This window comes from Acanthaster planci, linkage group LG10 (genome assembly GCF_054643075.1).
Source record: "Acanthaster planci isolate LZ-2023a linkage group LG10, COTS_SCS, whole genome shotgun sequence".
Taxonomy (NCBI): domain Eukaryota; kingdom Metazoa; phylum Echinodermata; class Asteroidea; order Valvatida; family Acanthasteridae; genus Acanthaster; species Acanthaster planci.
Window position 1 is genome coordinate 4,462,232 of NC_141786.1, and position 16,914 is coordinate 4,479,145.

General features: G+C 41.9%; 2 protein-coding genes across 4 annotated transcripts in view; one reads left to right on the forward strand and one right to left on the reverse strand.

Moving 5' to 3' along the window:
* The window catches only part of LOC110986491 (monocarboxylate transporter 12-like), a 16,345-nt gene extending 6,350 nt beyond the window's left edge, over positions 1–9,995 (forward strand). The window contains exon 5 of one of the 3 annotated variants that reach the window (XM_087142229.1): positions 6,679–9,995. In XM_087142229.1, the coding sequence (XP_086998355.1) occupies positions 6,679–6,797 (119 nt within the window). In that variant the 3' untranslated portion in view covers positions 6,798–9,995. Of the gene's footprint in view, positions 1–104; positions 4,165–6,678 lie in introns of those variants that run through there. The other 2 variants (XM_087142230.1, XM_022248389.2) reach the window with 2 other exon arrangements.
* Positions 1–16,914, reverse strand: part of smg9 (SMG9 nonsense mediated mRNA decay factor) — a 202,387-nt gene that overhangs the window by 143,946 nt on the left and 41,527 nt on the right. The gene's annotated exons all lie outside the window — the stretch shown is intronic.

The window sequence follows — 16,914 nt, forward strand, 5'->3', positions numbered from 1 at the left end:
CATGCATTGAAAAGTCGATAGTTTTATCTTCTGGTATGATTTTTCTTTTTCATAATGCCATGAAATTTGGTCTCTTCACCTCTCTTGGTATCTTTCATACGCAGGTAACTGGAACGACCTGTCTTTGGCATTTTACCACTTCGATCGTGTTGGCTTAACATTGCCAACCTTGCAAAGAATTACTGTATTTGGGGACAAAATCCTCGAAGTACAGTTCATATTCATGCTTTGATCAAGAATGGACTGGCCCTATTATAGAGGGTTCGGTAGCTACCTGCTGCCATGTGCAATTAGCCATGTTAATTATGATTCTGAATATATAGGTTTTTGTCAGGCCAATAGAAAAGCTTTAACATGAAATACGTTTCAGCGCTAAGGCTGGTTGGTTTGTGTACGTATGGCACGCATGGCGCGTACGTGAACTCTTTGTGCATTAACATTAGAGGGTACACGTAAATTAGGTTTAATTAAAGTATTGTCACTGGGAAATCCTTTTGTCTAATTCAAATCAGTGGTTATTGTTTTAAATTTTAGATAAAGGAACAATTTAAAGTGAAGTTATATTCGATAACGAAAAAGGAAAAGCAAAATATGCTATGTAGCCGGATTCTGCCATTTTATTCCACACTACTGGTGCTACGTTCGTTCAGAAAACATCTGTAAGACGTCTGAAGACTACGTACGGGACGGGAACCGGTCAAGAATTGGAAGAATAAGAACCCTCATATTATGTGACAATTGAGGTATTTCATTCACGCAATTTTATTAGAGATGTATTGGTCCTGATGATCATTTATTACAGGACATTGGTGGCGCCCTTCACATTTAACAGCTCTGGCACTCTTCTCCACTCTTCAGCCTTGGTGGCGCTCTTCATGTTCCCTAGTTCGAGTGGAATAGTTTGTTGACCTGGAGCACACTCTTTTGGCAGTCATCTTGTTTGCCCTTTTCGTTAAATATCAGCAGTTTTATGAGTCTTTTCTTTGTTACACGGGCAACCTTTATGCGGTAAACCAGTGATCCTCTTACACCTCTTCCAGAAACACAATCATGTCGGTAAGCAAGCACTTTCTTACCATTTCTGAAGACGATTTTCCATGTGGTTTATTGCATTTGGGGGGGGATGGATTAAAGACTCTTTAATATCCCCATACAGGAAGTTTTCTGGTTTAATCTGCTGGCTGATGATCTTGTTGTATATTTATAATATTTTATGTTGTTCACATAGTTTTTTGTCAGTTGAATTCGCTGGTTTAACCTTGGCTAATATTTCCCTGAAGCTACGCCTTTGCAGACGCTAGCACTGTGAAATGACTGTGACAAATAAATGAACTGGTCTTATTGAACATAAACTATACGACAAACCTGAACCCCCTTCAACACCAAAGATGTCGTCTTTAACCCCATCCGTTTAAAAGTGGGTCAGAAGAAGCAGACATTCAAGACAGTGCAGATCTGCAAAGCCATCCTCAGCGAGCAAGACGCCCCACACTCAAGTCACTTTTGGCTTCATTTCAAGGAGTGGAGAAAGAACTTAAGCAGCAATGGAGGGCAATTCAGCAGGCCCTGAGTCAAGACTAATTGCTCAAGACTAATCGCTCAAAGCAGATGCACTCCAAGCTAAGCCGATTGTTCTAGAAAACAGCAACAATACCAACAGTCTTATCACCCACGACACAAAATCAGCACATTCACTTGCACTGGAAACAAAATCCAGTGTTTCCGGCCAATCAAGAAGTTAAAAACACAGTTTGCGGTCAACACCTAAAAGGCGTCTTCCTCCTCTCTCCTCAGTGCCAAGGCCCAAGCCTTGACATCTGCCGCTTCAACCCCTGAGAACGAAGCATACGAAGAGCTTATTGCTAGATGTTCGTCGCAACTGAAATTCCAACAAGCCCAGAGAGAACTTGAGCAGGTGAGACGTGAAACAGAGTCCTGAATAGAACAGGCAGGGCATGAGATGGAACCGCAGCCACGTGAAGCAGCAGTTGAAGCCGATATCCGAATTCTGAAGGGGAAGCGAGCCGCAGCCATTGAACAAGCTCGCTCAAACGCCATTATACAGGCACAACCAGAAAAGAACGGGTGTCTAACTTCGCTCTACCAGACCTCGAAGGACCTGCTCTGTTGTTCCGTTCCACTATCGAAGCTGAAACTAAAACTAAAATCACCATCAAACTCCTACCCTAAGCCTAAGAATTTAAGCCAGCCACAGTGGATATTAATTCCTCTCAAAACACCCCTTTGGCTTCACTGTGAGTTGTTCCATTATAAGAATCGCCCAGAAACGACATTCAGATGTTTCAGTAGTTAACCTGACAAATTAAAGGACCTTGCTGACGCCAGAGACAGCCTGCACACGATCCTGATGTCTATGTTGGAACTCAATAATGTTCAAGCCATGACTGTCCTCTTTCAAGACTATGGTTGGACTGACCCAAAGTACAGCTATACAGAAGCTCGCCTACTTGGCTGAGTACACGAGAGGGGAAGTCAGAGAAAAAAACTTGTTGACCGTTTCCGTCATCGCTACTTGCAAACCTTTGCGCAGATACTGCTGCCCAAATGAATGATCTTCCTGGATTGCAGATCCTGAATTATTTCTTAAATCTACACCTGGTTCTTGAGAAACTCCCCATGTTCCCACACAATGCATGGAGGGAAGGAGCTTCAGAATAAAAGGTTGCAAACGGCACTTACCCACCATTCTCTGAGCTGACAGAGTTCATCAGAATGAATGCAAGACTTCAGAAAGACCCAGTGCTGTACCCTTCTCCCCTCTCAGATCACAAGAAACACGGAGCAGCTAACCACCGTAGCCCCGGCTCATCCTTTGAAGTGATGGCTACGTCAACTCCCATGAAGTCCTCATCAACGCTGAAGACAGCAGTCAGGTGGCTGTTTCATGACAAAGAGCGTCATGGCATTTCCAGGTGCATTGCATTGCGCCGTAAGCCCATCAACGATAGAAGAGTGTTTCGCAAGACAGAGGGACCTTGCTGCAAGTGTGGCAACAACTACAGAGTCAAGGATTGCAACACTGCGGTTGACGTGCGACATTGGCACCAATATCATAAGCGCCAAAGGAGAAGTAGAAACAACTTGTTGAGGAGTCCAGTTTCCTCACAACTTTCCAGACCCCCTTTGGCCGCTATCGCTGGCTCCGCCTACCCTTCGGTACTTCTGTCTCCTCCCAGGTCTACTGGAAACGCTGCAAGGTCCCCTGGCATTGAATGCATAGCCGATGACGTGCTCATCCACGGACGCATCACTCAAGAACATGACGACAATCTTGACAAGTAACTGAAAAGGTGCGCTGAAAAGGGCATCAAGCTGAACCGCGACAAACTTCACGTCAATGTGGAGACAATTTCATTCATGGGCCATATCATCTGCAAAGATGGTTTGCAGACTGGCCCTGGAAAGGTTCGTGCCATCATCACCGAGTTCCTCCTCCGACAAACCTGGAACAACTTCGCCGCTTCCTGGGTACGTACCCAACCTGAATGGCATGGCCCATCCCCTCTTCAACCTTCTGAAGCGTAAGATACCCGGGCAGCGGTCTTCCTCTAAGGAAAATGCATTCTTGAGGGTCAAACAAGCCATCACATCTACGCCGACTCTCCACTACTACGACCCGGCCAAAGAACTGACTCTTGAGAACGATGCCAATGACTATGCCATTGGTTCTGCCCTTCTAAAAGAAGGTAAACCTGTTGCCTTTGCCAGTTTTTTCCTTACTTCCAGCGAGCGGAGCTATGCTCAGATCGAAAGAGAAATGCTAGCTGTTGTTTTCGGTCTAGAGAAATTCCACCGGTATACCTTTGGAAGGACCCTGACTGTCATCACTAATCACAAACCTCTTGTTGCAATCAGCAAGAAGCCTCTGTCCAAGTCCCCCAGGCGCCTACAATCCCTACTGCTTCGCACACAGGTATACAACTTTGAGCTTATTTACCGTCCTGGCAAGGAAGTTCACTTTTCTGATGCACTGTCACGTGCACCACTCAGTGACATGGCCGCAGAGGACAAACTCATTGTGAATAGGCCTAACCTCAAGCACACTCCCTTCTCCGCTGACCGGCTATTCCATCTACGCACAGCCACTAAGGCTGATGAAACACTGAGTTGCCTGATGGACAGAATCAAGACCGGTTGGCCTGACACAAATGACAGCCTGACAGCAGAATGTTCCCGCAGTTCTCTTTCTGTACTTAAGCTATGGCGATGAATTGACTATCCAAGACGGCATTGTCCTCGCTGGTTACCGAGTTGGCATTCCTCTCTCCATGTGCAATGACATGAAGCAAAAGGTACATGCCGGTCACCTAGGTATTAACACCTGTCTGCGTCTAGCACGAGACCTCATTTTTTGGCCTGCTATGTCCCAGATATTCAGCAGTATGTTGAATCGTGCGAGACATGTGCGACCGACATCAATCTATGTCTGTCTATCTGTCTGTCACCACACAGTCAAAACACCACACAGTCAAATTTAAGTTAATTGAAATATAACATGTACTGTTTTATTCCTTTAAACACCACTTACCATAAGAAATTAGAAAAGACAAGAGAAATCAGACAAGTATTTAAAGTATTCAAAGCATATGCAGTGACATTGCAGATTCGCGTGTTCGTTGGGAAGAATGCGCCTGTTCTTGATAAAGCAATCGAAGACGTGCGTCGCTGCCTTCACGGAAGGATCTTTGATTCATTTCCAGTTGTAGCGATTAACTCAAAACACATCTACCAAGACGAAGCTCTAGTCGAAGAACTCAGTGACGCAATTTCATCAAAAATCTAAGAAAATCTGGCCTTGCGGAAGAATACAGATTTCTGGCGAAACACCCTGTTCAACAGACTTTTACACTCGAGTTAATCAAGTGCGAAGACCAGCTGTGTACACACTGCATGAAAAGTCCAATCCGCGCTAAGAGGCTAATGACTTTTCTACGTGAATTCGGCGGAGGCTGTATTTTGACACCAAGGCAATCTAACCACCACTCATGTCATTTTCGGACATGGCATGAGCTAGCATCACAAGCCCAGTCTGGAAAGCTGAAGGAGCAACCACTCGACGACAACCTCGCTAGTAGGCCTACGCTCAAGGGAGATGGAGTCTGCAACTCCGAGTGTCACTAGGACTTCAACAGTGCAGCTGGCAGGGAACGTCACATCAGGCTCGTTCATAGAATGTACATAGCGGTCAACTGAAACACAACAGCCGTCATAGACGGAAAGACCCTTTATGTAGATTTCCAAGTTTTGTGGGCCACGATCACTGTTTGGGGTTATTCAGACTACGGCACAGAGCATAATGGTGAATTTTACCTTTTTGGACCTTAAATAAGAACGGAAGCATGAATTGTCACCAAACGTGACGCAAGATGTTGCGACACCACCCTCCACCATATTGGAATACAAAAGACCCTTCGTGTAGATTTCCAAGTTTTGAGGGCCGATATCATTTTTTGGGGTTATTCATTCTGTTCAGAGCATGATACTCGAGTTTTAATACCCTTTGGACTCAGAACATTCTAAGCAATAGTAAATTTTCCACTCGGTTGAATTCGTCCTTCTTTGTTAAAAACCATTTTCCAATTGTTTCCTTTGGTCCATTATTACACGAGTGGCTCATCGTGTTAAAATTACTCTTCCGGTTATCTTGTGTGTTTTTTATACTTGTTTTGTAAAAGGGAGAGGACTGCGGAAAACAAGCCACCGTAACAATGGTGGAACTACAAACCCACAGCGCATGTTGAATGCACTAGCGACCACGTACTGTGCATAAACACCTCGCGGCGCTCCAGCAAGCCTGCAGTTAACGTGCAATGTAAGCACGTGCAAGCTGGTATCATTTTTGCCATTTGCAACCGATTAAAACAAACGAATGCCGTATGTCGATTTCATTCTCGCGTTTGAGACCGTGGTGATGCGGATTTGCAAATAATGGCCCGGGAAAAAAAGAGTTATAGAATCACAGTGATGTTGCCTAAACTGAAAACGTTTTCTCATAAGATCCTTAAACTTTCGTAAAATCGACGGATCAAGACCGTGAACCAGGAGAGTAATGAGTTATTATGAAACCTGTGCATGTACTTTGACCTATTCCTTCATGCTTTCATTCAAGGTATCTGTACGACAAAGATACACGTACCACTCCAAGCAAGAAATTTAGCTTGTTAACGCAGTTGACACTAATCCGCTTAAATCTTCATTATTCATGTGGAGGGCCTGGAAGTAAGCCTTCAATTCAGCGACTGTGATATGCCGACGGGCCAGACCGGCCCGTACCGGACGAAAAAGGCAGTAATACAGGCCGAGGATCATATCTGCCTCAAACGGGCAAGCAGTCTCGGCCTGTACAGATACCGGCCGGCACACTGTGGGCGCAACGCCTAAAGTACATTTGGAATCTGCAGCCCTGACCTCAGGCCAAATTGCTTTGTTCTTCGGTTGACACTCGCTGATTTAACCTTGGCTAATGTTTCCCTGAAGCTACGCTTTTGCGGACGTCAGTACAAGAGGCGTTGTCATTCCCAGCTACTTGAGGGCGTTTGGAACATGTGACGGGCAGAGTGGGAAATGTTCCTTTAATATCTAAATAATAATAAAAAATTTCCCCACCCTTTCTCGGCAGGATACGCCTCTAAGTAAGCTATTTTGCCTACTTTTCAGGTTGGATATTCGACCAGGCTGGAAGCTACGACAAGGCTTTTGTCGCCTTGGGATTCATCGCCCTTGTACCGTTGGTGTCGCTGCTCGTGGAAAGCTTAATCAACCGAAGAAAAGATTGATGACATCCGTGAATAATCAAGTTGTCCTCAACACGAGTAAAGGCTGTATGCTTTCAGTCACTGCCTTAAATTAACGAAGTGTATTTGGTGTCACGTCCGTCATTTTTATTTTCTTACGTGAACATCTGGAAAAGAAACTAGAAGGAATTGACTAAAATTATTAAAGGGCTCCGCAGTACAAAACTGAACTCCATGTCCGTGATGATGAAAGTAGGCATGGGGAAATATAATCAGTTTGGCTAAAGTTTGCCTTACATCAAATGAAAAGCTTTTTTTATTTTTTTCAACCTGCCGACCGATGTTGCTTGAGTTTTTCCTGACTTCACCGGGCCTCTTTTGAACAATGCTGTCTTAACCGAGAATGATAACGTTGAAGGCAAGTTCAATTTTCTACCAGTTCTGTAAGATAGATCTGGGCTCTGGTCGCGTTGGTTGAGCACTTTGTGAGCTGGCAGCGATAAGTTGAGAGATGGCTAATATGATGGGTGACGACTGCAGGGAATTAGGAGAACTCCAGGGCGATTGGTCAGTGAAGTTATAGCATCGTCTTTTGTATTTGGAACTGCAAGTTGTTAAGGTCTCATTTTAGATTTGGGTGGATTGTAAAAGGACAGTCTGGGTTATCTACGAAGCGTAGGATTATACCACAGGAAAGCGTGTGAACCAGTCATATGGGGGATCGGCAAAGCTAAGACTTAAAGGGATTGGATACCATTTGTTCTATGTCTGTTGGCGTAGCTGCGGTTGAGTGCAGTCCTGCTCCGTAGGCTCAGCTTTCCCTGTTGAAGTTACTGGGTGTTGTTCCTTTAGGGTTCCGTGAGGATTATTTTATTCGCCTTCTTAGTTGACTCCACGTTAACCTATGTATAAGAGTAACGGGAAGTGTGTAAGGGTTACCTTGGTAGTTGTAAGGGTCACTCTGGTTAAGGATTACTTATTACGAGTTCGTGGTGCAGTTGACCACGTGTGGTTTATTATAGGTGAGGGTCATTTGGACATAATTAATTACCTTGTAGCTTAGAATAAACCATTTCTATGAAATATGCAAATTAGACATGCGCATGCGTGCTACCACCACCCGTTGGCAAGCGCAGCCACCATTACTGTCGGCAGAGTAGGATAGCTAGGATGAACCTATCGCGTTGAAGGTCAATCAACAACCTTTCCCGATACTTCATCACACTTTCCTTGAAACTAAATGAGGTTTTCAGTGTCCTGAGGTCGGAAAGTAACAGTGCCTTTTCTGTACTCATGTTGATGGCTTGTTTGTGCTGATAGTTACGCACATACAGATTTAATTGTATTCCTACATTATGGACTTAAGCATTTTTGCCATGCGCCTGCCTTATTTGCATATTTTATGGGAAATTTCTTTTGTAATTAATCATGTAATTATCATTCAGCATAATTTGTCAATTTGAGGATTATTGGGATTCATTGTGACTTATATTAAGTCAGTTATAGAACTCTATTGTCACTAGAATCAATGACGTGATTATAGATCGGCGGTATATTTCCACCAAAACGAGCAGCCCTAGTTCACCATTTGTTAACTACTATCCCCTTGCGACCTGGTAGCCGCCATCCTTGGGCGAAGTGAATAAATATATTTGTGAGATAAGGCCAGTTCAAATTCCATCCATGATCAGACTGAGCCGGTCTACTGGGTTCGTCACAAAATATGTCAGTCTCCTGTCACACCAGTAAGGCACGCCTCGTTAAACGGACTTGAAGCTAGAGCAGCAACACGTTCTTGTGAAACCGTCCTGGCTGTTCGATAGGTAAATATACGTTTCCAAAACGACAAAAGCAAACGTATGTACATCGAACGTATTGCTGTGGATGATGGTGACTTTTATTATCCAGGATATTAACACGTGTAACTGTAACCCGTTTCGATCTCAAACAAGCAAATGCACTTTAATTTTAAGGATAAAACAAAACTGTGGAGCTGTCTCAAATTTCAAATTTTGCCCAGGACACGTCGCAGGCATTGCCCGTATGCACACTTTCGTAAAAATAATCTGGATACCATAAAAAGGAAAACCTCACTGATCAGCGGTTTGTGCACAATGTTTATCTCTTTGCTAATTTGCCAATGTTTGTGGGACTTTGCTGGCACCGTAGTTTCACTCTTTAAATTTCAAATTGCATAAATGTAACTTTGTGTCCTTACATGCATGCTTAAATTGATCTACAGGCAATGATTTCCAAGTGTACAGAAACTATTGCTAAAATATAAGATTTATTATTAATTATTGAATATTTATTAAGTGACACTAAATCGCTGCAACTGCATTATTTCACAATGAGAAAATTATCGTGGTGATGACGTCGTCATCGGTTAAGAGACACCACTTGAAAGGGGCAGTCTCCAGAGGTTATCCACAAATAAGCCTAACATCTGATCGGATCGACAGGAAATCCATCAAAAGCCCGTGACATCATCAGTCATCAAATTACATGAAACGAGCACCTGTTTGGAACTTGGTTCTGCTTTGTTAAGTTCTGTTAAATTTATCGCTATCATTGGACAATAAATGAAAGCCTCCAGTTAGTTAAGATTGCAACAAAGCAGCAATTGAGATATTTGCTTGTGCAAATGTCTTTTTGACTTTTTAGTAAAGTGACATCACCCTGTTACAAAGGTTCCTTCAAAAGGACACGTTCTATTTTTAACATCAAATATGTATGGCGAAACTTTACAAATGCTAACAATAAACACTCTCAATTTTCCAAACGGTGAAGAATTCAAGGTGGAAGGTGAGTCCACAGCAAAACCAGATGTTTTTCTATGACGTCCGTGCATGTGTGCAGTGTGTGTAGTGTGTATGTATAGGTACATAAAGATGCACGGTTTTGCGATCATCTAAAAGACAGACAAACGCAGGGCCCAGACAAACAGAAATCAATGTCTAGAGACAACCTATCAATAATGATCTCTCAAAATAATGTTCTACATTTTATCATTTATTCCAGGCATGTGCTGGTTGCGAATACATGTCTTTTGTTTTTGTTCGTTGTGAAAATGTAACTTAAATATTCCAAAAGCATTATTTATAGATTTAAAATTCTTTATGGTCTTTTTTGTGTTGTAGTCTTTGCTGTCAATTTTAGTCTGTTGTCGCCTCTGTCTGTTGTACACCGAACTGTTTAGGTCTCTAGACTTCTTGAAAACAAGGAATGTACCTAAATCAATCTCATCTGCTTTGTTTTCGCTATTTACCTCATCAGTTTGATGTGCTAAGTCCTCCACATGGCCAACATTCCTGTCAATGCACATCCGACATCTTCATAACATGTCCCTTACTGCTCGTCGGATCATTTCATGTCTTGACGGGGATTATTGACCTCTTCCACAATTCTTGCACGTTAACTCCTGAACATTAGCTAAGGGTGTAATGAAAATTTGGTTCTGCAGGTAACGCCATTAAAAGAAATCGCTTTCACCCCACATGCTGACTTTTGTTATCAATATCCAACTTCTCACAGTTCTTAATTAAAGCAAAGGCATTTGGTATTCTGCATATTTGCATGTTCTAACCTTGTAAATCACATACGTCACAGTGCCGAGATATATAGAGATAGAGAGATCTAGAGATATATTTCTCTTTCCCATATATGAAGTAGTTTTGCTATTACAGTAATTTTATCTCGGTATACTTTTTATGTGGACACCCTGTACATGGAGCAGTCATTGCGTAGAGCATGGGCTGGAAGTTGCAGTAAATTAAAGCTTTGCTTCTGCTTTACATAAATTAATAAAATATCGGTAATCTGGGCTTAAAACTGAAGTGGAGCGTAGTAGTAGGGCACTAATAAAACCACTCTAAAAACTCTACAAAGACCTCTAGATACAAGAGACAAGGTCATTACAGTCATTAAAATTCGACCGCAAACGAAAATACGGATTTTGACATAAACGCCGCCGGATACTACAACTTTAAGTAATCTCTATTGGTGCAATAACTCTTTCCTAAATAATTATTTGGAGACAATTTAGGTGCCTTCTGTGTCGACTGATTACATTGGACTGCTGTTAATTTCATTCGCATAAAAACATGGTGTAGAAAGTTTCAATTTTATTTCCTCTTCGTGAGCATGACACATCCCCTCCACACACTGAATAGATTCGATTTGGTGGTAAAGTACACAAGCCATAGAGTAACACTCTTCATAAAGTTTTTGCGCTGTGGGTTTTCGAATAGGCTGTGTTGGTATCGCTATGTAGACTATGTGTATCCAACTACATCTCCCGTGGGTCACTGGAAGGGCAGGTTTTGTGAAAAGGTCAGTGAAAATGAAAGGAGTAATTCAAAGTCATCCCGATTCGTTTTGCACCAAAATTGGATAAACATCGTTGGTTTTTGCACAATACGTGTCGCATATATTAATAAATACTGTATGCTCAGTGCTCAGAGTCCCACCTGAGTAAGCTTGTGACTTTTTTGTCGCAAGCTTTCGAATAAGCACTGAGCATACAGTGTTTATTAATATATACGTTGGGTAAGAGCAAAACCCGTCATATTCATTAACATTTCCCCAACGCAAAAATACATCTTGAAAATGCGTGTCGCGCTTTACATTATTACACCTATCCGTGTGTGTAATTTTAGAACCGAATGTGTTCCTAAAATATCCAAAATGAAGAAAACCTAGAGCTTGTGTGTATGTTCGGATCCGCCAAAATAGAAAAAATAGCAATTTTTTAGTAAGTCTGGGATGTGCCTACCAACAATTTGCCAATGTAAAATGTTAACAAAAATCTTGTTTTGCTCCGCTGTACGATCGGCAGCGCATTCCTACATTATAGTTTGTGAGCTTTCGTCCTCGGCAGATAGCGCAATCGCATTGGAAATACATAGGGGTACGCTGGAAACAGACGTAGCCGTTCGGTGCTTTAGAAGCCGTTTCAGGTATTCCACTCATGATGCATTCTCGCTCTCATGGCTGCTCCTGGCCTACAGACACGAAGTTGTGAAGTAAGAAGGAATGTCCTGGAAATATGTTGATATGACCGTAGAATAGATTGGTTCCCGATCCCCCTGGCAGCCGCAATGGCAGCGCTTTACCATTGCATTTACCGGTCTCAATGTCCTCCATTTTCGAATGATAAAGAGACTGGGACCAGTCCATCGTGACTGGCATGCACTGGTACAGTGTATGTGCGCGCGTTCGCGCGGCGGGGACACAGGAATCAGCCCAAACATGGCAGCGGTATGGGTTATTGTGTTCCATGCCATGGGAGCAAGATCATACCGTTGTTGTGTGGTCTCGATCAATGCACTGCGTCAATAGGTGACCTCGTCAGAAAGGAACATCCAGAGGAGTGGTAAAATATTTTGTTGTAAGCATTGAAAGCAGATTGAATGCAGATTGAATTGTCAAAATAGCTTCAACTACTTTCTGCACCTTTAAAGTCGACATCAAGTGTCAACACGGGTCAATTAAAAGAAATTAACCCTCAGAAATTGCTTTCCACGTTCTAATACCTAACCTAGTTCGTCGATACTGATATGCGTTTCTTTTGACTTCTTGATGGAAAGTTCAAAAATCGATGGCGCACAGTCAAGTCCTGGACCACGTATGAGTGTTCAAGTTCTGGAAGCCTACTTTCCCACCAAGTGGGCTGCACAGGTACTGTAATGAGTATGCGAATTCTCGTTCCTTTGAGGGTATCGTTTCGTTTTTAAGGGCTTTTAACCCCAAACGGGGGGCCCAAAATATCAATCCCCAACTACTGCTTGACGTAATATTAGTGTTGTGAGAAAGTCCAGCCTCAGAAATGACAGCCCCAGCTTTTTCAATTTATTCTGTTGAATCAAGATCTCGAGACAGCCATGTACTAGTGTAACAAAGGTTGCATTCGTTGGCATTCTAATTGTCAAAGAGGTAAAGAATTCCATTTTTTTGTAGACCATTTTTTCCTGTCTTTAAAATACGAGCACCAACATATAACACGGTGAAACGTATTTGGAAATAATAACATCAGTAGTCCCTAGTCTCTATTCCTGTGAAGTTTGTAAGTATGACTCTTTAAGGCATAATGTTTTCCACTCCTATTTAAAGTTTTTCCACTAACAGCCAAACTTCAGCAAGGATTGTAAAAGTAGACAGTATGAATAAGGATGTGCAAGATCTAGATCTTGGTATTTTCAACAATTGTATTCAAAGTAATATAAGTCTGGAAGTACAATCCCAAGAACCGAAAGTGACCAAGCAGACTTCGTTAATAGATTAACTGACTCACATGATTGGATGACATCAAACCATGTGTTTCAAAAACCCTGAAATGTTGGGACCATTCTCCATTCTCCGTAGACTGCTTTGCCAGCTACTGTTATTATAAAAAAGTTCGCTTTTGTAAGTGTTTAAAATGGTGAAATTCATGTTGAAATTCAACATTAACTGTAACAAGGTGTGGAGTTTAAACACTTTATACCTACTTTCTCAACACGTTTAATCCAAGGTTTGGTTATTGAATGTTTTTAAATGCTAAATGATTTGCCATGAAAAAGTGTTTGGAAAAGTGTTTAAACTCTTGGTTGTTGTGTATGGGTGTACATGTGTGTGTACTGCCCTGGACGTGTAGATAAAATGATATAAAGAGGTTTGGCGTTACCAAAGAGGCTATCGTTGTTTTCGTGATAAAAGATCAAGTATACCAGTACAAAAAGTTATGGGTTTTTTTTGCCTTTTGTGTACAATGTGCAGTATACTCACTCCAAAATGGTAGCCCTATGGTACGAGGAATGGCATCAAGTAGTTTTACATTGAGTTTGTAAGTACCTGATCCAGGGAGTTTCAAAAATTATACCCAAATTATACATGAGCTCCCATAAGCCAACACATACATATTGTGACGTGACGGAGGGCGCTAGTTACTAGGCACGGTGCAAAGTTATAGATGGCGCCCTGCCCAGTAACAAGGGAAGTTATGTTAGCCACGCATATAGCTTTGTGTTGGGGGAGAACGGCGCACAGGCTCCGCCTTGCACGTAGGGCAATTGGTTAACGGAAGTCACTGTTGGTCACATGTACGCGAGCGCACAGGCAACCCGATCCGACTACCCTCTGCTAATTGTAAGTGAGGCCAGTGCAGCAAAATAGCCTGCAAGAACCGTGATGCTAATATGTATTCGAATGATGCAATAGAGTAGGCAAACTTATAAGTGAAGCTAGTCAGCGTCACGAAAATTTGCAAGCGAAAGGCTGGAACAAGCCTCAGTTATACGTTTGCCTACTGTAATATCACACGATAATATATTAGCATCATAGTTAGAGCATGGCTATTTTGCTGCACAGGCCTCACTTTTAAGTAGCGGTGGGTAGTCGGGTCGGGTGCGCAGGCGTAGTTGCAGCAGCGGCCGGCTCACAAAGCTATAAAAGGGGCGTACAAGCAAGGTTTAGTCGTCCTGATTCAAGGGCTGATCCTGAGGTGAGGGTTGAGAATCCTGTGCAAGGGTTAAAGTCACCTAGCCTAGCGTGACTATGCCTTAGTCCCGAGACGTGGTGCGTGTGTTGTAGAGGGGCTACTTGATAATGCGGTATAAGAGCTTAGAGTCGATGTGAGGGCGGATTGCTATTTCGTGACGTGGGTTCTGTGTAGCGCAACCCTGACAATAAGCCCCGTAGACTTGCTAAAGTCCCTGATTCGGCACTGGATGCCCACGAGAAAGGTTATGAAGATACAACTGCATTTTTGATTGATCCCCAAATTTAATGACTTCTCCCAGAGTCAGGTCGTCCACGTAGTTCCATCGTCTGCAGCAATCAATTGCAGCATCATTCACAAGAATAAAAAATAAATTGGACCCAATTTTGTACCCTGTGGAACCCCACATGTAATTGTCCGAATAGAAGAAAACTGTCCGTTTAATTTAGTGTTTTGAGTACGTGCTGTAAGAAAGCTGCAAACGATGGGAACAGTGGATGGCCTAACTCCAGGATCTATTAATTTTTGAATTACAATTGTCTGATTGACCCGATTAAAGGTTTTTGTAAAATCAAGTGTACACAATTGGGTATAATGAGCCCCCCAATAATTAAATTCAATAAATCTACAAGATAATGCGTAGTGTTACAACCCTTCATATTTCCACATTGTTTAATGTCCAAGTTTCCTTTAATATCCTGTAAAATCCATTTTGCTATGAACGATTCAAAACGCTTTCAAAGATAGGAGTGAGTGCAATTGGTCTCAGCTGATCAAAGGAAGATATTTTTTTCCTTTTGGTACAGGAACCACAGTAGCTGTTTTCCAGAGGTAAGGAAATATTCCTTCTCTAACACAGTTATTAAACAAATATGTGAGTGGGCCGGCAATTTCAAGAGAGAATTCTTGGATTAACTTAACAGGTAAATCCAAAGGATGACCAGCTTTTGATGAGTTAAGGCTGTCAAATTCTTTTAAAACTTGACAGCGATATATTGTAGGTGGTGGTTTAGATGGTAGATAACACGATAGTTGCGTGTTATCTAAAACAGGTAGCTGATTACAAATACTAGCAAAATGATCATTAATTCGTTCAAGAACCTTCCCAGGATTAGGAAAGACTCCAAAAGAGACGTTAAATCAATATTAGGTTTTAAGATAAAATTGCCAATGTTTTTTAAATACTGATGCTATTAATTTTACTAGAATTATTAGATTGAAATGATGCAATCAAATCATTCTAATATCTTGATTTCTGCTCATTGATGGACCGTTGCCTATTGTCAAACGCTTTTTGCCGTTCTTGCATCAATTGTTTAATAGCTGGTGTAATCCAGGGTTTATCCTTAGCATGCATAATGAATGTATTTTCAGGAAAAAAGCTTGTACATAATTAATAGTAAGATCACTCACATATTTTTGAACCTGATCTGAAATTGATAAATTTAACATGGATTTTTGCCAGTCATAATCAATAATCCATCGACCAAAAGGTCCATTCAACTGAGGAATCTTTATATGGGCGAGTAATAATTCGTGTCTTGGTATGTTTAGGAAGTTGACATACAGATTCAATGATAACACGACAATGATCACTTGTACCTTACGGTGCTAACAGTCCAATTTTCTGGAACAAGGCAGGATAATTTGTAAACACTTTGTCCAATAAAGCAGTTTCCCGAGTTAGGAATGAAAGTAAGTCGTTGCAAATCATTTTCAATACTACTGTAGTTTATATCATTAAAATCACCTAGTAACATTTCGATTGCTGACATATCACCGCTTCGTATGCTATCCATTACACAACAAATATGCTCAGTAAGATCTTGTTCGTATATTGCACTAGGAGAATAATAAACCACACCAATATATAGATTATTAAGTGAGCGTTTGGAAAATCGTAAACTGACTTTTACCCACAAACAGTCAAAATCACTAGTGTGTCTGGGTAATAATTGCACATTAAAATGATTGCCAACATATAAAGCTACTTCGCTACCTCGCCCGTTTGCACGAAATCTCTCAAAAATTCGACACCACTAATATTTGCCATTTGTGTGGAGGCATCATTAAGCCAAGTCTCTGCAATAGCTGCAACGTCAATCCCAGATGTACTAAGTGTCAATTGAAGGTCATCCAGTTTGTTTTGTATTGTTCTAGCATTTGTAAGCATCAAGCGAGGGAGCACCAGTGATGCTTTAAAAGACATCGGTAGCCGCTGGATGGAAATAACAGCCCTTAGTAACCTTTGCTTGACTTCTTTCGCATGTACGTTCTCCTTAATAGCTTTTTGTGTAATCCAGACCGGAATTACAGACGCCATTGAGTTGTTCCCACCTTGTGCCATTCGATGTCTAGTACCAGCTTGTTTACCACGATATTTAAATACGCCGTTTAATTTCAACGGTTATAGTTTCTGAGGGCAACCTACTTGCCATTTGCCGAAGGCCATACAGTTGCAATCTCGTATACCTGGAGTTTGCAGATGCCGTCTGAATATTAAGATTCCCTTCATACTGGTGGATACCTGAGCTCCGTGGGCAAAATGAAAAAGGTCCAGGATTGACCTCAACATCCGTGAAGAATGTCAGATCCACTGGTAGTTGTTTACAAGGAATATGTAGACACACATATCTGCGTTTCGTCCATTTGACCAACGGCACATGCATCGATACTCGTTGC